Source organism: Cololabis saira, chromosome 1 (genome assembly GCF_033807715.1).
Source record: "Cololabis saira isolate AMF1-May2022 chromosome 1, fColSai1.1, whole genome shotgun sequence".
Classification (NCBI taxonomy): Eukaryota; Metazoa; Chordata; class Actinopteri; order Beloniformes; family Belonidae; genus Cololabis; species Cololabis saira.
Genome location: NC_084587.1, coordinates 19151658 through 19173051, shown reverse-complemented (window position 1 = coordinate 19173051; position 21394 = coordinate 19151658). Strand labels below are relative to the sequence as shown.

At 36.7% G+C, this 21394-nt stretch overlaps 2 protein-coding genes across 4 annotated transcripts; both read right to left on the bottom strand.

The window, feature by feature from the left end:
• Positions 1–65: 65 nt before the first annotated feature.
• On the bottom strand, positions 66–8917 carry cfap97 (cilia and flagella associated protein 97). Of its 3 annotated transcripts, none has more exons than XM_061716995.1 (6): positions 8786–8917; positions 6807–7060; positions 6273–6686; positions 5653–5933; positions 1987–2149; positions 68–1087 (listed from the first exon to the last, which is right to left on the bottom strand). In XM_061716995.1, the coding sequence occupies exons 2-6, from the start codon at positions 7033–7035 to the stop codon at positions 981–983; spliced, it is 1194 nt and encodes a 397-aa protein (XP_061572979.1). In that variant the 5' UTR covers positions 7036–7060; positions 8786–8917; the 3' UTR covers positions 68–980. The 3 variants fall into 3 exon arrangements, with proteins under 3 accessions (XP_061572961.1, XP_061572979.1, XP_061572970.1); XM_061716986.1 differs by having other exon boundaries at positions 83–1087; positions 6789–7060; XM_061716977.1 differs by having other exon boundaries at positions 66–1087; positions 6273–7060.
• Positions 8918–11962: 3045 nt separating this feature from the next.
• On the bottom strand, positions 11963–18634 carry ufsp2 (ufm1-specific peptidase 2). Its single transcript, XM_061730439.1, has 12 exons — positions 18530–18634; positions 18250–18331; positions 17079–17253; positions 16601–16661; positions 16237–16391; positions 15908–16100; positions 14897–15043; positions 14648–14812; positions 14399–14523; positions 14244–14320; positions 13372–13496; positions 11963–13246 (listed from the first exon to the last, which is right to left on the bottom strand). The coding sequence occupies exons 1-12, from the start codon at positions 18530–18532 to the stop codon at positions 13160–13162; spliced, it is 1395 nt and encodes a 464-aa protein (XP_061586423.1). The 5' UTR covers positions 18533–18634; the 3' UTR covers positions 11963–13159.
• Between the last annotated feature and the right edge of the window lie 2760 nt (positions 18635–21394).

Genomic DNA, 21394 nt, shown 5'->3' with positions numbered 1-21394 from the left:
CTTTTCATGTCAGGAGGATATAATAATAAGCAATTCTGTTCTCACTATCTTTTAAAATTAAATAAATACAAACTCACAACAAGAATACGTGAGATATTTACGGGCAACATTTCAGTATTTTGACCAAAAACTAAGCCTGAATACAACAAAAGTGAAAAACATGACTCAGTGGCTTGAATTATGATTTAGCAGCAATAACTTAAACAATATGTGTCTATTCTTGTCTTTTTTTTAGATTCTGTTAACATAACTATTTTCCTCTTTGATACAAAGAATTAATCTGGTTCCTGTGGATGCAACTTTGATTTCCAGGGGGCAGTACTAACAGATATAAAAGAAGCAACTTACTTAATTACGTATATTTTTTATGGACATGTATTCTCAAATTTACAAGTGGCATCATGAATATAACACCAAAGGAAAAAAATACAATAATTAAAAAAACATTTTACTATTCTAAATATATAATTGGACCATAAATAATAAAAAATTGATAAAAACAGACCTAATCACAATATTTATAATTTCAACTGCTGAAGTGTAAACATTTCTTGTAAAATGCAATTAAAGGACTGCAAAGTTGCTCGTGTATTGAGAAGACAGAGTTAAATTACTGCAGTGATTTCAAAAGCTTTGACATTAGAACATTGGCTGTATTATATTTCGGAATCAAAAAGCAGACATTTTTATACATATAATTTTTTATATATACATATATACTGTACAGTACATGTATATATATTCCGTGTAGAGCTGCTTCAGACAACTAAGGAAATGGTGAAATGATGGACAAAATGGTAGCAAAGCCATCTTACAGGACAAAAGTTACCCGTTCAAATCCACAGTGTGTGGGCGCGCGAGAGTTCTCCAGTTACTCCACTTGAAATTCCAAAAAAAAGGGACGATAGGTTGCCGGGTGATAATAATTATCCGTAAGAGAGTATGCATGGTTGTATACCTCCGTGGAACCAGTTGGCTTCTCAGCACCAGGCTGGTCGGGCTGCGTTTAGTTTTTTAGATCGGGGTACAGGCGTAGTAGTGGAGTCAGTGTCAGCGAAAGCAGCACTGGAGATGACTGACCTCGGACCTGAAAGGACAAGAGAGAGATGCTACCATATTACAAACATTACATTCACACAGAAACTAAACACAAGCTTTGGTTTCTATTCCAGAAAAGTAAATGCAACTTGCATATATATGAACAATTAAGGAAAATAATAATGTACCTGTATAAAATCAATTAAACACCAGACTGCTCCAACGTGACCAAACAAACATGTATTCATGTTGTTGAATCCAAACACACAGGTTTTGGATAAGGCTGCCCGATATTAGGAAAACATGCAATATGCATAGCATTGTTGGAAATTGTGAGGATGATGTCTTGTGCTATATGAGCAAATTCTGAAGTTTATGGTACGGAAGTCTTTCTGCTAAGCTGCTGAAACAAACGCCAGTTGGGTGGAAATAGAGTCTGCTGATCATTTCAGCAGAACATCTTCATTTTTGTAGCATTGGGGGGAAATTTCGATCTCCAAACAGGGAGAGAATTACATAAATACAAACAAGTAAATAAAAAGTGTCCATCTTATTGGCCAAATATCTAATTTATTTATTATTGAGATTCAGAACATGAATGCACAGCATTTAGAAATGTAATAGAGTGCTACTTATAGTGATATTTAATCTTTTTTTGCAATATTGATACCATGCATGTTTATATTGCAATTCATTTAAATTTTGGATTTATTGTACAGTCCTAGTATTCAAGTGTTATTCCAAAAGTGGTTTCATTTTTAGGCAACAGTCAAAATCCCCTTTCTCTGTGTTGTAGATGTCAAATGATAGTAGATTAACCCTCCGTGCATGCTAAGAGCCTTGCACGAGCAGTCACCATGCTGCCACTCTTGTTATGGTATGTGCAATTTCAAAAAGGCATCATAGTAGTTTAACAGACTGAAAGTCAGCAGACCTGGAAACACCTACCTGAGGATGTTCTGGTACGAGATCTCCCTTCTTTTGTGATGGAACACTTAAGGTGATTTGATCGACCTCCAGGGTATCTTATTTGGCGCTCGTAGTCTGACAGTTGTTCTGACCGCCGCAGGCCCGGTGTGGGTTTCACAGACTCTAGTTTTTTCAGGATAGCCTAAGAGAAACAAAACGAGTCTCACTTGAACAGGAGGAAAAAAACATATGCTCTTTAATGCTGCAAATCAACTTCACGGCAACAAGCTGTAACAGTAACATTTTATTTCAACTAGAGATGAATTTGACAACATAGAACAGTCTGAAATGCATACTTTAGCCCAAGTAGAAATTAAGTAAATTAAGTAAAATGTCTTGATTATATGTACGCTTTTAATGTAAAAGTTTGTAGCCTACTATTTTTATGTGTAATTATTTTTTTGCCTAATAGTATACTACCTTTTTCTCCATCTTTTACAAGCAATAAAATCCTAAACTATGAGGGTTAAGCTTTTCAGAAACCTCTGGTGGCATAAATTAGCAACATTATTGAGCTCTATTACTTCATAATGAGAGTTGCTTTCATTATTTTGTCCACTCATGTACTCTCCATCAGTAAATTATCAATGAGGCAACACTTTTGCTTTGATGGGCTGCTTTAAATCTCACTGTAATTAGTAGGTGTAGATAGAAATTACACTTATACGCCCAAAAAGGTCTGCATATGACTCACGAAATGAGCAAGCATTTGATTTACAAAAAAAATGTGTTCCCATCCTATAATTTTTTATAAAATCCTCTAGGGAAACACAAGTGTGTGGGCAGAGGTGTATGTATAAGAGGTTAAATGTAATACATGCAGTCACACTCCCACAATCAGGTTCTGCAGAAATCTATGAGTGAGCTTAATCTGCCACTAGCAAAAGGCTCAAGGGTTAAGAGGCTATTTTACGAGAATAATTTAATTAAACCACATGACTGGACTCTGACTGCAGTCAGACTGAAGATTTGCAGAAATCTTCCTAAACAGAATTTACACAATGTATTACGGTAATTTCATTTACTTGAAATAAATAAAATGTTTTAAATACACAGAACTTGTTTTTGCGCAAGTCGAATGTTGTGTGTTATATGTGTGATTTGTAGGGCGGATACACTGATCACTCAGCAGATTCAATTACTTCTCTCTAATAATAGAGAAGGCGAAAAGGATTGCTGACAAGATGGACTTTAGAGAGCACAGTTTGTCCTAAAAATGACTGAAACACATTCTGTCCTCACAACAATTTAATATACTATAATCTCCAATAAACTATCATGAGAGATGTGAGAAACACATGAACAAAAATAATGAATACGAGTGTGGTTGTTTCTTTGTAACAGCCCACCTTCTGGTCACCACTAGAGGACACATGAGGACAATTTTCCTGTTTCACTCATAAACACTGTTGCTTGTTTAACCAGGACTTTTCGCAGCTAGGTGGTAAGTTAAGGTTAAATATGAGACAAGAGGCTAAAGCAGCAGCGCTTGAACTGCCTCATAATGTCACTCTGTAGCGCTGCCACGACCAGCCACCTGCTGCAGTCTGTCCAAGTCCATCAGTGTCCGTTTTCAGGGGAGTGCTCTCAGACAGACACCCACTAATACTTGTGAATCAGAGCAATCACACTAGTACCCCTTTTACAAATGTACACCTCAGACATACATGTATTGTTATTATAATTAATAAGATAAGGAACACACATTATTTATAATAATAACGTGTAGAAAATTGCATATATCATTGTCTTAATCACAGGTTGTTTCTTTTATTATCTATTGATAAAATCCTTAATTTCTTGCAATGGCAGATATTCTTATCCTATAACATTATTTTTTTTTCTTGGGATAATTTTATTACCACCTTTTGCTTTCAATTGATATCTGCTTTCAAAGTCAATACCTAGACTGTAAAAAAGACCCTTAGCTTCATATCTAGGAGATAATAAACATATGAAAACATGTCCTTAGTGACTGAACAACCTTTGACATCTGGAGATCAAAAAAGCGACTTAACATTAAATGATCATTATCATTAAAGAATAACTTTAAGCATAATTATTCATGGGTTCCATTCTAGAAAAGCAGAAGAAAAAACATCACTGTCATACAGAAAATACTGATTGCTTGTAAAGGACATGAGGGACCTTATAATGCTATGATTATGAGGCTAATGCGTCTCAGGGGTCAAGGCATTTGAACAGACTCTGAACTATACCATGTCCCAGTGGTAAAAGGGCTCTATCCTGGATCCTTTTCACAGATGCAATAAACACATCGAGTCTGCTTTGCTTTAGTGCAGAGGGCAGATTGCAAAGGCTGGCATCATAGAGCTTTTATAAACAATTTAAATGTTATTTCTACTTTGAAAATAATATCCTTCCAACAAAGAAAGTGAATTTTTAAAGACAGTGATTATCTTGGCCTGAACGAGCAGCAAACAGACAAAGTCCAGATCCCCGGCGAGGAGAAAAAGCAGGGTCAAAAGGAAGAACTGCTTTAGACACAGCAGTTTTAAATGTCATCCATCACTAAAAAGCCAGTGAAGTGTCTGGTTGATGTGTTTGACTGTTCATTCCTCTCAATGATCGGCCACAAATCTCTAATATGTCTTCAGCAGATGATGAAAACCACTTTTCTACATTCACTGGGATCAAAGCTGTCAAAGATCTACTTGACAGTCTTCTTACAGTCATTCGTGTCTGTGCACCTCAGCTCAAGTAAGTGCTCCCTTGTCTTATTAAATAATGTTTCTTTTGTGTGTGTGAGCGAGCGAGCGAGCGAGCAAAAATTATAAATATATATTAAAAAAAACATCTGATCACAGTGAATCTACAGTAAGTAGTAAGCAAATATACCTACTGACAAACAATAACAAGCAGCAAAACTAAAAAAGCTGTGTTTTTTTCTCTCCAACATATCATTATGTATATATTTATAAAAAATAAATAAAAAGCCAAAGATTCAAATTGTGTGGGTAATACCAAGCACCCACATGATTCAAATGCTTGTCGATTCTCTTTAAGCAGCAATCACGTGAATAAGTTGTTTTTTGTGTAATTATTTTTGTTCATCCCTCACATTGTTGTGGAGCAACTTTGTGCCCTTTCTTTTTCACAACATTGCGTCAGATTTCTGAGATTTTTGGACATACGGTTAAGCACATCTCTCCTAAGGTCCCAACACATTATATCAATTGAGTTGAGGTCTGGACTTTATTAAACTTTGTTTTATTTCATAGCCATCCTGTTGCATATTTTTCTGCTGTTTACCAGATCATAGTGCATAACCCAACTTGGACCAAGCTTTAACTGTTGGACAGATGGATCTCTGATATACAAAAGATCTCATGGTCAACTAAATGATTGAAAAGTCCCCAGGTCCTGCAGCTCTACTTGATAGTGGATGTGAGGTGTTTTCTGTCAAATATTGCATTTGGTTTTTGCAAAACATGAGGCTAGCCATTAAAACCAAAGAAGTCCAGTTTGGATCTCATCTGATCAAAGTACATAGTTTCAGAAGTCTTGTGGTTTGCTCAGATGCAGTTTTTACAAGCGTATTTTGAGTATGTATATTGTCACTGAAATATATCAATAAAAAAAAAGAAAACCATCAGGTTTCTTTCTAAGATACATATAACTCACCAGGTTCTCCCGCTCGATGCGTTGCTGATTTTTTTGCCTATTAATTGCACTGTGAGAGAGGAGAGTCCGAGGCAAGTTGCTGACCACATGCGCTCTCTTTCCCACTCCACTTCCTGCTCTGTGGCTTGGAGAAACTCGTGACAGCTCCCGAAGAAGTCGCTGATTCTCTCGATCTATGCGGCAGACCTCGTCATTGGAAAATGAGTAGTTCTTCCTGTTTCGCCCTCCAGGATAATGGAAAACCAGTTTATGATCAAGCTGAGATCCTAAACTGATGGAAACTGATTGGCACAAGACACATTTGTTAAATTACAATAATCTGCCAGTAAAATACATCATGTCTGTGTTTTTAACTTGCTAATGAACAAGTGCAATAAATGTATTTGTTTTGAAAATACCCATAAAACATATAAATTCAATGTACATCAATCTCTTTAACATTGTCTACTTCATTTTCTGTGTCCACGCGGTAAGATATTATAAGCACAATATAACAATTACACAACTTCAACGCTAAATGGCACTCTTTAGGATATTTACTTGTGCAAAAAGTTGGGAATCAGTGGTGAAAGCACACAGCAAACATGGTTGGCAAACAAAAAATGTAGACATTTACTCACCTTCATCCATGTGGATTGTACCAAGGCCACTGGAGGGTGCACTCTCTTGCTGCTGTTCCTGATGGCTTTCCTCTTCAAAGTCTGTGTGGGTCAGCTTTGGCAACTGCAAAGGACTGGATCCAGGGGAGGATGAGGGGCTTACATCTGTTGCACTGTCATCTGATTCATTTGCACTAGTGTTAGGCAAATTATGAGATCCTGCCGACCCCACTCTTCCTCTTCCAGGACGTGAAGATTTGGTGGTTTTGGGATGGTTGTAAGGCTCCACATCACTGTTTCTACTGCTACAGAAGCTGTCTGCACTGGACTGAGTTGGGGTGGGAGATGGACTTTGAAGGTGACGATTGCTTATCAGTTTTTTAGGAGACTGTTTGTTTCTCTTTCTTGATGCTAAGGCATTTTCTTCCATCTCACCTGGATTATTGTTAGAGACACAATCAGCATCTTGTGTGATTGACAACAAAGCTGCATTTGTTCCACTGAGGCTTTTAGAATGCAAATAAGAGCCATACTCACTGTCCTTTGTGGCTTTACCTAAAGCACTGGAAACAGAGGATACATCAGGTGCTCTGATGTTCTTGCTGATCTGCACTTGCTTCTTTTGGGGTATATTAGCCCCAGGATTGCCAGTATGACTTGTAGGGTTCTGCTTTTTAGCCTTCACATTTTTCTCCATCCTTTTACCCCCATCTTCACTGTTATCACAGTCACTGTCAAAAAACGAGTGATCCACTTCACCGTGCAGTTCACTCGGATTTAACATTGCAGCCTTTGCAAGTACAAACAACCTGAAAGCATAATAATTAAAAAGTGAATTATCAATGATTATGTTTTTTCAAGTTTTAACATCATTTTTATGGATAAAATAAACTAGCCTCTTTGAAAAACTTGAGCTTGTTTAGAAATTTAGAAAATGGGTGGTATTTTTGTCCAACCTTTTTTTCCTCTCTACAAACTCAAACTGATTTTTTTTTACTCATATAATTCATCTAGAGAGGAAAATCAGGTCTGGTTTTAAGCATTGTGGAAAGGATATCAGAACAATATCTTGAATGGGCCTACTACAGTCCCCTACTCTCATTGAGTAACTGTATTCACCAAATCAATGAGTGGATGTGCCAGAATTTTCTCCAGCTAAATGCAGAAAAGACAGAGGTGATCATTTTTGGCCCTAAAAATGAAAGGGAAAAGATCAGCGCTCACCTTGGCTCCATGTCATTGACAGCTACAAATCAAGCCAGAAATATTGGTGTAATTATTGACTCAGACCTGAACTTCAACAGCCATCTAAAGTGTATCACTAAATCTGCCTATTACCACCTAAAAAACATTGCTAGAATTAAGGGTATTCTGTCTAAACAAGACATGGAAAAACTTATTCATGCATTTATTTTCAGTAGGTTGGATTATTGCAATGGCATCTTTACAGGCCAAGAAATCAATCTGCAGCTGATCCAGAACACTGCCGCCAGAGTCCTTACAAACACCAGGAAACTGGACCATATTACACCGGTCATGAAATCACTACACTGGCTTCCAGTGAGTCAAAAGATAGAGTTTAAAATCTTACTGCTGGTCTACAAAGACCTGAATGGTCTTGGACCAAAATACATGGTTGATCTGTCCCCAGTTCCCTATGGAGCTCCCAGACCCCTGAGGTTCATCTGGATCTGGTTTGTTGTGGTTCCCAAGAACAAGAACCAAGCAAGGTGAGGCAGCGTTCAGTTATTCTGCTCCTCACCGGTGGAACAAACTTCCTGTAGACCTGAGGTCTGCTCCAACTGTCAGCTCCTTTAAATCAGGCCTAAAAACATTACTGTTTACTGAAGCGTACTCTTAAATTAAACTTACCTGCTGTATTCTACTGCCCTTATTTTTAACAGCTTGTGCTTTTTATTAGTTTACTTCTTTTCTTATTCTTACCTATTTGTTATTATGTCCTGTCGCTTTTAATGTCAATGTAAAGCACTTTGAATTACCTTGTGTTGAATTGTGCTATATAAATAAATTTGCCTTGCCTTGCCTTACTAAACACATGCAGGTACCTCTGTGAGATTCTTGTTTAAGCAATGAATTTTAGTTGGAAAAGACTGATAAAATAAAAACACAGACATGCAAAATTATTGAAGTACTTCATAAATAATTTGAGAAAAAAAAATCAGATAGTCCATGTTTCAAAAGTTGCGAGATTTAATAATATTCTAGTTTGTTTTTAAACCATAAAGACTGGAGAAACAGAAAAACCAATGCCTTTCTAATTAAAAAAAAAAACCTCATGACGATTTCACATTTTTATTTAGTGTTGCAGTTAAACCTTAGCCAGAGAGAAAATCTAGTGTCAATAGAAAAAGATAAAATGAAAAAAAACACACAATTTTAACCACGTTCAGTTACAGTTTAGAGAGTTTGAAATCAAAACATAAACCAAAACAAACATACTTCAGATATCAGCTAACTTTTTTCCTGCCAATCAGTGTTAATTTAAGGTAAAAATATCCGACGCAAAACCTCACCTGCCGAAGACAAGCACAACTCATATTTCCTCAGAGATTCCTTCACTTCTTGCAACTAGACGCGTTGCGTTGAGAAGTGTTAAATCGTGAAAAAAATACAAATTCGCTGCTAGCCTGATGCAGCTACGTGGTGGCTAGTAGCTATGCTACGTCACTTCCTGGCAACGGTTGCTAGGGCACCTCTGCAGCAGCCGCTGGCTGTAACTGTTTTCTTAAGGCTGATTTAGGGTACCGCGTTACACCAACGCAGAGCCTACGGTGTACGGTACGCGGCGACACGCACAGTACCTTGCGCGTCGCCGCGTACCCTACGCCGTAAGCTCTGCGTCGATTTTACGCAGACCATAATTCCGGCTTTATTCGTATCAGAAGAATTCAAACAAAAATAACATTTAAAAGTACAGGACTGTCTCAGAAAATAAGAATATTGTGATAAAGTCCTTTATTTTCTGTAATGCAAAAAATGTCATACATTCTGGATTCATTACAAATCAACTGAAATATTGCAAGCCTTTTATTATTTTAATATTGCTGATCATGGCGTACACTACAGCTTAAGAAAACTCAAATATCCTATCTCAAAAAATTTGAATATTTCGGGGAATCTTAATCTTAAACTGTAAGCCATAATCAGCAATATTAAAATAATAAAAGGCTTGCAATATTTCAGTTGATTTGTAATGAATCCAGAATGTATGCCATTTTTGTTTTTTTAATTGCATTACAGAAAATAAAGAACTTTATCACAACATTCTAATTTTCTGAGACAGTCCTGTATGTAAATCGACGAGTCAAAGCACGATAAAATTCACATTATGCCTCATGTCCACTTTAAATAATGTCCATACACAAACAGAAGCCAAATGAAAAGAAGAAAAAAAGACTTATAGTCAAAATTGTATCTTAATATCTTGACCTCTGTTTCACAAAGGGGCATGATTCATAATCCTAACCCAATTCACAAAATAAGTAAATACAGATCTGTCAAAGATATGGAGTATATGATTTTTTTAAGAATATGTTTTTTAATATTTAAATTAAGAGTACAAAATCTCACACTAAGATTTATAAGTACATATTACTGATACATGGTTAGTTAGACATATAGACAGAAGTTCTGGCCTGCAAACATGTACAGAAGATGTATAAACAACATATGCAATTATGCTGATCAGCTACTATATGTTTACAACGAGCTGCTCTAGTCTTATCCTGTAGCTGTAGCTATGGCTACTGCCCCTAACACACTAGAGTTTACACCAACTATAGGTTTTACTAAACAGAAATGTTTTAAGTTTGGTTTTAAAGGTAGAGGTGGTTTCAGCCTTCTTACCCCAGATTGGAAGTTGCTTCCAATCTGGTAGTGACATAACAGAAGGCCCGTCCTCTAAATCTACATTTGGATACTCTAGGAACTACTTAGTATTAATTATTAAGTAAACATGCCCTCTGAGCGGTTTAGGACTTTACATGCAAGTAATAACATTTTGAATTACATTCTGAACTTTACAGAGCAAATGTTGGAAGGCTAACATTGGATAAAACGTGTTCTCTCTTGTTGATTCCTGTCAGCACTTGCACTGCTACATTTTGGATCAGCTGGAGGTTATTTAGAGAGTTACTTGGCCATCGTGCTAATAATACATTACAGTAATCAAGTATAGAAGTTACAAACCTGTAAATTCATTTTTCAGCATCACTCCGGGAGAGGATGCTTCTAATCTTTCCGCTATTACGGAGATGGAAAAACACTGTCTTACAAACCGGATTAATGTACTCTTTAAACAACAAATCCTGATGAAAAATAACACCAAGGTTTCATACTGGAAGCCATTGCAACACCATCTAATACCTTCCAATGGTGTTAGTTAACAAAAATAATAACCTCTGTTTTATCAGAATTTAGAAGGAAAAATTTATGGGACATCCAGTACTTGATGTCCTTAAGACATGTCTGAAGTCTGGCTTCATAGACAAATACAGCTGCGGATCATCAGCCTCGCAATGAAAATGGATGCCGTGGTTCTGGATAAACTTCCTAAGGGCTGGATGTATAAACTGAACAATATTGGCCTTATACTGAACCCTGAGGGACACCATACCAGACCCTCATCTGTGCAGAAGAAACCTCATGAACATGAACAAACTGGAATCTGTCAGGTAGATATGACTTAAACCAACCCAGTGCCGTCCCTTGCTGTCATCTACAGATGTCAAAAGCAGCAGGGTGGACACTTATCCATTATCTGAGGCTATAAGAAGGTGATTAGTGACTAACCAGCGCTGTTTCTGTGCTTTGATGCTTTCTGAACCTTGACTGAAAAACTTCAGAGATCATTTTTATACAAATGGTCACATAATTGGCCTTTTTCAGAATTCTATGTATAACTGTAAGGCTGGAAATTGGTCTATAAGTCGCTAAAATGTTTGGGTCAAGAGAGGGTTTTTTGAGTATAGGTTTAATATGCAACTTTAAAAACCTGTGGCACATCCTAGATTTAGGAATAAGTTGATCTGGTTCAGTATGCTCATACCAATAAGAGAGAAAACATTTTTGAGTACTCGAGTTGGGATGAGGTCTAACAGACACTTAGATGACTTAGCTCCATTGATGACTGAGGTCAGGTCAGGGAGGTCAACAGGGAAAAGAAAAATCTAGTCAGGTCAGGACCCAAGGAAGTCCCTGAAGGGGAAGAAATGCTCACAGCCGCTGCCAGGTAGGCCTGGTAAATTTCTTCTCTGATTCTGATGATTTTACTGCTGAAGAAGCTCTTCACTGGAGAGGTCATTTACTTTTTCTTGGGCATTTATTCCTCCAAAGTAACAGTTTCCTCTAGCGCATCTCCATTAACAACAAAAGGGATTAACTGGAGACGCATCCCCTGAAATTACAATTTGTTACGGTTTTACCCTTAATAACATAGTTAGATCCAGAAGTGACACTCATGAAATGCTGATCTTTTAGGTCAGTAACACTTTAGGAGTAGTGTACAAACATGGTTGATCATTGTCAAAGAATCTACATACCAGTGCAAAAGAGGTAGACCGTGATGATTTATTAAAGCCAAATGTTAGCTACTAAGGCAATTTATCCAATTTCAGTCAAATCAAAAAAGTTCTGCACATGTTTCACTTTAATGAGTTTTATTTCCTGTTGAATACCTGAATCTTTAAGAGAAAATTGGATAATCAGTAGGAAGATTTTAATGTGATAAATTGACCATCTTGTTACAAAACAATGTTTTGCTAACAAATGTATTATTAAATCTTAAATATTATTTATAGGAAGAGCAAGAAAGATCCCAATCCACAGACGCCTCATCCTGTAACCTTGTTGTCCTCTAGACAGGACCAAGCAGCCTTGAGGAATACCTAGGTCTTTAAGTGTTTACAACAAGATGTTGTGTATGTTCCATAAGTGTGTTATGGATCATGCAACTTCATCTGCAGTCATCTGTCGGGGTACCAGCATAAGAGACAGCAATTGGAAGAAGAAAAAACAACTGAACAAACTGATGAACAATGCTGGCACTGTTCTGGAGCCTCTAGAGCGGACTGTGTAAAGAAGGATGCTTCATAAAATAAAATATAATGGACAACTGAGCATCCTCTTTACAAGAGTAATTCAACAACAGTATCTTCAATCAGATGCTTATTCAGCTCTGCAGCAACCCAGACCTCTACAGGAGTTCCTTCCTGGATACAAAGAATACGTAATACCTGAACATTACTGGAATATATAATTTTTAAATTTTAAGTATTTTTTAATTAGACTGAACTCACGGCACCAAAAGTTGCTGTTGGATGTCAGAGGACGTTATAAGGTTATACACCCAGTCAGAATGGTCTGAGTTGCAAAAAAAAAGACTAGGAAGTTTAAATTTTGTGGCTCATCATACTAAAAATCCGTTCAGATCTCGTCTGTAACATTTAAATACAAACAAAATAATAAAAGGACAAGGAAGTAGATGAACATCTACGCTGTATTATTTAATTACTTGTAAAATCACAAGTACTATAAAGTTACAAAGAGGCGACGACATCGCTCTGCCTCAGAAGGGCAGCTCTCTGCTTAGAGACACACGTGTAGGTGAGTCACCAATGATGTAATGTAAAGACAAAACTGTTGAAATGTTGATCTTCAAACTGAAACGATCACAGTTCAGAAAGCCCATTTAATAACCCATTTCTATTTTAAAGACAAATATAAACGTCATCTCAGGTTGTTGTCATTTGTTACTAAACAAACATTTATGCAGGGCTTCAACAAAAATTACTTATAATTCTATTGAAAGAGATCATATTCCTCTTCCATATATTTTCAGGTATTTTACAAAAGCAAAATGAGGTCCATTTATGAATGTGTAAGGGAGTTCAGAAGATCCTGGGTCTCTGAGGCAAACAGAGATTGTAATATGCAGTTTGATCCCAAAAATCAGGTCCTTTCCAGCCACACCAGCCCTATGAAGGAGAACATCCACTTTTAAAAGGAGACACACTTTGAGTTTTTCTTGAAAAGTTTATATGATTATCTAATGCTTTCATGAAATGTTTCTAGCACACTTTAATCAAAATTTTACAGGTACCTTTTCTGTGATGACTTGGAGGTCTTCAGCTCCGGTGTAATGTGGATCTAGAATGAGATAGCGGATCTGCCCTGTGGTCTCACTCCACGTAACCCCGAGTATGGTGTGAGCCAAGACGCCCCCACCTTCAACACGAAGCAAAGGAAAATCCAAGTCTTAAAAAGAACTTTGACTTGTCATTGTAAACTAAGATCAACACCTATGATAGGATTCTTTGAATGAGGGAAGAGTCTCTATGTAAAATTGCCAATTGTGTTGGTTTTTTTTCAGTAAAATTTCCAGCCACCTTGATCTTCTGAGAACAGAAAAGTATTTGCTTCAGGGTCAGACAAAGGACAGACATAGCACACAAGTATGAACTTGGGGTATATTTGAAACAGCAACCGTGAATCTCTGCCATCAAGACAAGTCATCAACCAATAGCAAGATAGATGCTAGAAAACACGAGACAACTGTTTGTCATTAAACAGTGAAGGAAAAAATAAAAAACAAATCAGAGGGCATGTTATGGCACTTTAATGTGTGCAAAATGAAAACTAGAAGGCTGAGATTTTTGATATCTGGGTGTGAGCCCTTATGTGTGAATATATATATATATGACAATTGTATACATCTATATTCAACTGAAAGAAAAAAAATCAAAAAAATCATACAGCTGTTGTTAAGTTGCTCTTTTTTTAAAAGATATGTACACTGTATGCCGTGGTCAAAATGCCCAAACAATCATCCAGACTAATGCCACAAAAAACATCATTGGCCCAAATGTTGTTCTGATTAAATAAATGTGGTTTTTCTGTGCGTTTTCAAAAGTCATGGTCGGGAAGACTCCAAAACCAAAAATGTTTAAAATAATAGTCTGAAATGAATCTCACCAATCATGATAGGAGTCCCTTCAGTAAGGAAGTGGTTGGCCAGTTCTCTGCCTTTGGATGCCAACTCAGATCCCTGACTAAAGATTACACTTATTAGTGGTAAAGTTAATTGATTTTACTCATATGAACTGCTGTTTTTAGGAATGTCATCATACCTCACAAACATGATCTTAGAAGTGATGTCAAGCAGATGGTTCAGAACATTCTGAACTTCAATAGATCCTATCCACTGACGTGAGCCCACAAAAGAGGCCGGTTTGTCTCCAACATCCACCAAAGCCTAAAAAGCAACCCAAAACAAAACAAGCATCTAGGACATCACTGGTGCAAAAGTAGGAAAAAATGGGGAATATATTTGTACTTTTTTTATTGTATGTAATGACACTGATTCATAGAGCCGCTACCTGCTGGATCTCCCTGTGAGTGGGCACAGAGCGCTCCACGTAACCCTGCTGCTGGAACCAGGAGCAGATGGTCTGCAGGGAGCGATAGGCGCAGCCCCAGCCATTGTCGTCTGCACGGTCCTGCATGTAGTGGTGGTAACTGTAGACTCCCTGGACCAAGTATAACTTGAGAAAAAACACAAGAGCTTCATAAATTAAGGTCCCAGTTCCTTCAGTGAGTATACCCTAAAGATTGGAACTTGAATGTACCTTTCCATTATCCAGGGTAGGGTGTGTGAGAATCACGTGGGGGTTTCGGAGATACCCATCTTTGTATGGCTCATTGGGAAAGTGGTAGGCATTGGCCCTTCTAAAGTAAGGTCTGTCATCTGGCAACTCAAACTGCTGATGCAACTCCTGCTCAGAGAAAACGTTTACACAAAACAAAGATAAATAACTATTTCCTCTAGATGTTTCAAGCTAACAGAATAGGTATATTCACAGAGGTGTCAAAAGTATTCACATTCATTACTCAGGTAGAAGTATAGATACTAGAGTTTAAAAATACTCCTGTAGAAGTTGAAGTATCAACTCAAGTTTTTTACTCAAGTAAAAGTATAAAAGTACTGGTTTCAAAACTACTTATAGTATAAAAGTAAAAGTAATGTAAGGGGGAAAAAAGCTATTAAGGACAAAAGCCATTGAAAATGAATGCATCTTAGTATAATGCAAATATATTAAAGAACCATATGTGTGTACTATTGAGCATTAACATGTGTTTCAGAGAGCAGGAGATATGGTGACTAGTGGCCTATAAGTATTGTAATGGTGCAAAAAGTCAAACCTCAGAGGCATGTCATCATTTATCCTAACCTTTATTGGAATGTACATCCAAGTTTAGTTGCAGGAATCTGAGGGCAACGGATGTAAGAACAAAACTGGACAAGAACATCTGAAACAACCACAACCAAATTCACTCTATCCGGATGGCGCAATTTATATAGTTTTTTTTAAAGGCTGAAATGAAATAGAGTAACGAGGCTGTTTTTAAAATGTAAGGAGTAAAAAGTACCGATAATTGCGTGAAAATGTAAGGAGTAAAAGTAAAAAGACGTCTGAAAAATAATTACTCAAGTGAAGTATAGATAACCCAAATTTCTACTTAAGTAAGGTAAGTAACAAAGTACAAATACTTCGTTACTTGACACCTCTGTATATTCATCGGCAACCATTGGTCAAGGCACTTATGGTTTAAAAAGGCACGCAGGTTGTGGATCTTACCCTACGCCGAGTCTCCAGTTCTTTATCATGAACTCCTGCTGGAAAAACCACTGTTACCAGTCCTTTTGGATCAGGGAGGAGGAAGTGGAGCGGCTCAGGGACAATCAGCGTCGCCCCACTCAGGTGCAGCAGGGCGATCTTCTCCATCTCACACAGCTGGTTAGTTAGCGCCTCCAGCAGGCGTTTACAGACACTGCAACACCAGGAACCACATGAGGGGGCCTGTTAGCACTGGTGGTTTTTGGTGACCCCATGGCCCCCATACGTTTTACAAGAATAGGCTGATTTTACATGAGCAAGAAATCAAATCTATTGAAGATAAGACATACTCTCTGACTGTGTCATTATAGCTGGTACGCACAACACAGTCCATGGGAAGGGTCGCACGGAGGAAGTGAGATTTTTTAAGTGTTTTGCTGAGGATAGGGGCTGGAAGAGGACCTGGCTTTGTCACCTCCATCATCAGGCGAAGGTTGACGACACTCTAAATCACAAAGATAAACATTACAGAGCATCTCCCCAAAGACATAGGAAAGGGATATTTAAATCTGTTGAAGCTCCTATGAATATTTAGTGGCATAGCTGCAGTTTTGGAGAATTAAGCAGGATTTGTGAAGGGTGAGGCATAGTTATACAGAATGTTTCAAAAACAAAGAACGTGCAACCATCATCAAATACAGAGGACATACATACCACTGAAAAACCTTTTTTGTTTTTCTTCTTCTTCTTCCCAACATTGTCTTGCTCATCTGTTCTAAAATTAAGAAGAAACATTTGTTATAGTTAAGCCTACTAACCGTTGAAAAAAAATATGTAACTAACAGTATTTAAACAAGAGATGAAATGTTTAAAATAAAATTTTAACTCAGAGCAGAATTGGTAAAACAGAAGAATAGAAATTAAAAGATGCTACTCAAGTGCAGCAAAGTGAACCCCCCCCCCCCCCCCCCGCCCCCACCGACTTCAAAGGGCCGAGGTTGTGTGTCTGATTTTGGCCTTAAACAATCTGATCATAATGAAATGTAACAATATTTTTAAAAAGGAGTTGAAGGAGAACAACAAGCCAAGCGTATGTGTGTGAGGGCAGAACTAATGTGAGCCACTGTCCTTAATGGTATCATCATGGGGAACAAGTTTATGACAGAAACAAAATCACAAAACAGAAACTTACTGTATCCACTGACATAAATCTTCACATGTTGTATCTGGAGTAATTTCTCCATAAACAGCTTTGTTTGGCCAAATAATCACAGAACTGTTGCAGACTGCAAGAACACAAGATTCTGATTTCACCTGCGACCGAAGGGTCACAAATGTTCTGGAGATGACCTGCCGCATAAGCTGCGCTGCGAGACAAAACAAAACCACAGTCATTAAGTTCTGCAGGATGTTACATTTTTGAAATGCATTCATATAGCCATTTATATTCTAAACTAGAAAATAAACAACAAAAGCAAAAACGTGTCCTGAGAACGTTCCTGTTGTTTACCAACTTGTCTTGAATGCATGCACTGATTGATGATAAGTGACATCCTGATTTCTAAGTTCTGCCCTGACATGAAGGTTTAGATCAGCAGGAATGTGTGGGACATTGGGAGGAAATCCTTGGCATTGGTGCAATAACGTAAGTAAATAACTGAATGAATGAATGAATGAATGAATGAATGAATTCTTATTTCGAACATGTATATATATATATATATATATATATATAAAAATAAAATAAAGAGTAACATCTTCATATTCACATATGTTCGAAAAAAGGAGTAGGAAGAAGTATACACTTTTTCCTAGTTCCTACCCCTTTATAACTATGAATTTACATTGTTATTAATATTATATCTACACAATATCCATATAAATATAATCTATATAAATACTACGTAACCATGCCTATTACTACATAATTATCCATATAAGTATATAGAAAATATAAATATTACATTAATATTATATCAATGTATAAAAAATACAAATATTATATAAATCTATATAAATATACACTATATAAACTACATAAATATCCCTATAAATATATATATATATGCTACATACCTAATAAATATATAACATATATTACATCATTATAACTATCCCTCAGAAACATATAATATATACTACATAAATATCCACAAATATCTAAACATATATTAAGCAAGTATAATATACCTTTTTCCCTATTTTATTTGTTTCTCACACTCCTCGTTAACCCATTTCCTCTTCCATATACCTGTTTATAAATAATTATTAAACTTAAGCAATAAATACGCTCCTGTCTGGTAGAAATCAGTATAAATCAAACAGCCACTATTAAAAAATACAGTAGATGACGTTCATCTTACCATCTGTGCTGTCCAGCAGACATCTCAACTCCAGCGGTCCTCTGACCCGAAAAATGCTCGAAGTGTCAGAGTCAACTACTACCTGGGATAAGAAAAAACAGCTGTTATAAAGAGCCAGCTGTCAGCTGGAGAACATGTTTTGATTTTGACTGAATGCTAACGAGGAAACACAGGAGTGGTCATGATATGGTAGCAATCAATGGCCACAGTGTGAAACTAAGTGCGACGGAGCAAAATAAGACAGTGACATTTCATTTGGTTAACTCATCAGTGAACCTACCATGGTGGGAGTCAGTACAGTAATGTAAAGGTGGTTAATCAGCTCTCTTCACAAACAGGAAGTCGACATGATCCACGTGTCCCTGACTGCACTCTGCCCCGCCCACTGCTGTGCTGCGTTCCCTGTAGCTCGGACATTTGAGGACTTCAGTTCGATATTATCCACTCTGTTTTACTGTTTGAAAGTTGTTGTTTTTTTTAGAGGTGGACTAATCATTTCATTATTAGGCAAATCTGCCATGTCTTTGAAGAAAAAGAGGAAACACCTTTGGATCAAAGGAATAAAATAATGTAATAGGATTAACTAAAGTCTGTACTTGGGGGCAAGTAAAGATACATTCTGTAATAAAGAAAAAAACAATACTAATGACATCCTGATCGGAAAAGAAATAAATATATTGATAAATTGTAAATATATTACCACCAGATATATTAATAGGAGGCAGAGGTGGGTAGAGTAGCCAAAAATTGTACTCAAGTAAAAGTACTGTTACTTCAGAATATTATGACTCAAGTAGAAGTAAAAAGTAGTCATCCAAATAATTACTTGAGTAAAAGTAAAAAAGTACTTGGTGAAAAAAACTACTCAAGTACTGAGTAACTGTTGAGTAACGTCTGATTTATTTTTTTAACACAACCATTCAAACAGACAAAAGTTCAAAATAATCATCTTCAGGCAAATTAAATCAATAAAATAATTAAATAAATTAAAATTAATAAAAAAAATAGCTTAAATTAAAATAATCTTAAAGTAAATTCAAGTACTTTAATAAATAAAATGAATAAAATAATAACAGAATAAAAAAATAAATTAAGCACAAGTAGCACAACATTTCAAGCCTTTGTACTCTTCTTTTTTAACCAGAACTAGAACAAGCCCATGAACTCATAGAAACTCTGTGTGTGTGTTTGAGTCTGTGTATATGTGACAACACATGCAAAAACAAACATTTTTTCCCAAAGAATCACCCATTGATGTCATGAGATTGACGCGTACGTGGATAAAAGGGATAAAAGAAAAGTAACAAGCTCAACATAGCCTAGTGGAGTAAGAGTAAAGTTTCTTCTTCATAAATCTACTCAAGTAAAAGTAAAAAGCATAGTGATTCAAAACTACTCCTAAAAGTACAACATTTCCCAAAACTTACTCAAGTAAATGTAACAGAGTACGGTAAATGTAACTCGTTACTACCCACCTCTCATAGGAGGTACCACTGCTTTTCCAATTTTACTCTGATTTAGCTGACTGTTAAAATCTTGTGAAGTTGTGTGAGTACTCACTGAGAGCAGATCACCTTTATCAAGATTTACAAAGGCTTCATATCGAATTATTCCAGCTTTTTTTGTCCAAGTCACCCTTCTCATGCAGTATCTGACAACATGGCACCAAATTTTCACTTAAGGTTTATTTATTCATACAATAATACATAATTATTTTGTAAAAAAATTCCACATGATAATATGATTTAACATAAGGCCAGATGTGGGTCAGTGATGGTTTGTCCTAACAATGTATCTTTAGTCCTTACAAGACTTTGTTAGGATTACTGGAAAAAGAACTGAGATGGTACATCATGTGCATGGAATCCTTTGAGTCATAAACTTAATAAATTAACCATACACACTTGGAGGGTATATGTTCATGCTCTGGGTATTCTTACAGTCTGTATCAGTAAACAAATGACATGACTTCATGGTTTAGAAACTTCACTTAATTGATGGAATTTGAATACAGATGTGTTTGATGTAAAAAGAGGAGGTGAACGCAGATGTGACTTTTGGAAATCAGTCTGGTGCATTAGGCCTCCCCTAAGGAAAAAAAAGCAACAGAAATTAAAGAGAGTACATGAATGCGACAGTGTTACCGCTGATTTATTGGGAGTTTCTATTAAAGGTCTCTGTGTGCCTGACTGTTGCAAAAAGTTTCCTCTTGTTAAACTGAGTGCAGCTTAAGTATATACATTGTTAAACTCTGAAGTCATGTCTGTCAGCTCTCTTTGGACAGTGTACTAGCCTTGATTTGTGATGAGATTAGTTATCTCTGCTGGTATCATAAACAGAACATTAGTATCTTTGCAGGAGTGTATATGCAGAGGCTGAATATACAGCATGTGCAACTGCGAGGTACATTCATCACATGCACATAGGCAGAGTTTGTCTTTCTTTTGTTTGCATGAAAAAAAAGACAGATCTGGCAGGATGTGACAGTGCTTTATATACAAATATTTTTTGCGCAGCTGTGACAGCAAAGTGGATAAGAATAACTGACCTCTGCTTTTCTTGAAATTCAATGCACACTATTTTTCATCTATTCTCGGAAAAGGGCTCACAAATGATCTTGATAACTTGTGTTTTTTAGAAAGTGCATATTAAAACAGGTTTAACATAAAATATTCTAAAGAAATAGGCTTATAATAATGGACTCTGGCTTGAAGATAAAGCATTGAAACAACTGGGATCATGTTGCCTTGATTCACGTGTGAAATAAACTCCTATATTATCTAGATTATGATAATATTTGCAATAATTAGGCAATGTGGGAAAATATTGGCCCATCAGTAACTTTGAGTTGCATTTTCTTCTGTTTTTTAAGCCAACTGACAAGCAGTAACCCTGGAAACCTTTTTAAAGTCCACCAGACAATATTAGAGATACATCAAGCAGTTTGGTCATGCCCTCAGAAAACTGTCACATGCATCGCAACAACAGCAGTCTGACCAGCATGCTTGCTGTTTGTGTGTCAAGTTTAATCACGTTGAGACATTGAGTGAACTGACTGGGAAGCAACCACACCATCCACAGTGCAGCTGGAGTGGCCACAACTATGGCACTTCTGTTTATACTGTATTGGAAATGAAAAAAAATG

Bases quoted from the DNA above. Each gene is read 5' to 3' on its own strand.
- cfap97 (XM_061716977.1), bottom strand. From the start codon at position 7,035: ATGTTAAATCCGAGTGAACTGCACGGTGAAGTGGATCACTCGTTTTTT. The intron at 2,150-5,652 runs GTGAGTTATATG...TGTTTCTCTTAG, and splicing joins GCATCGAGCGGGAGAACCTG to GCTATCCTGAAAAAACTAGA. The intron at 1,088-1,986 runs GTAGGTGTTTCC...TTGTCCTTTCAG, and splicing joins TCGTACCAGAACATCCTCAG to GTCCGAGGTCAGTCATCTCC.
- ufsp2 (XM_061730439.1), bottom strand. The intron at 14,524-14,647 runs GTAGCGGCTCTA...GTTGCTTTTTAG, and splicing joins CTCACAGGGAGATCCAGCAG to GCTTTGGTGGATGTTGGAGA. The intron at 13,497-14,243 runs GTGAGATTCATT...TTCGTGTTGAAG, and splicing joins AGGGACTCCTATCATGATTG to GTGGGGGCGTCTTGGCTCAC.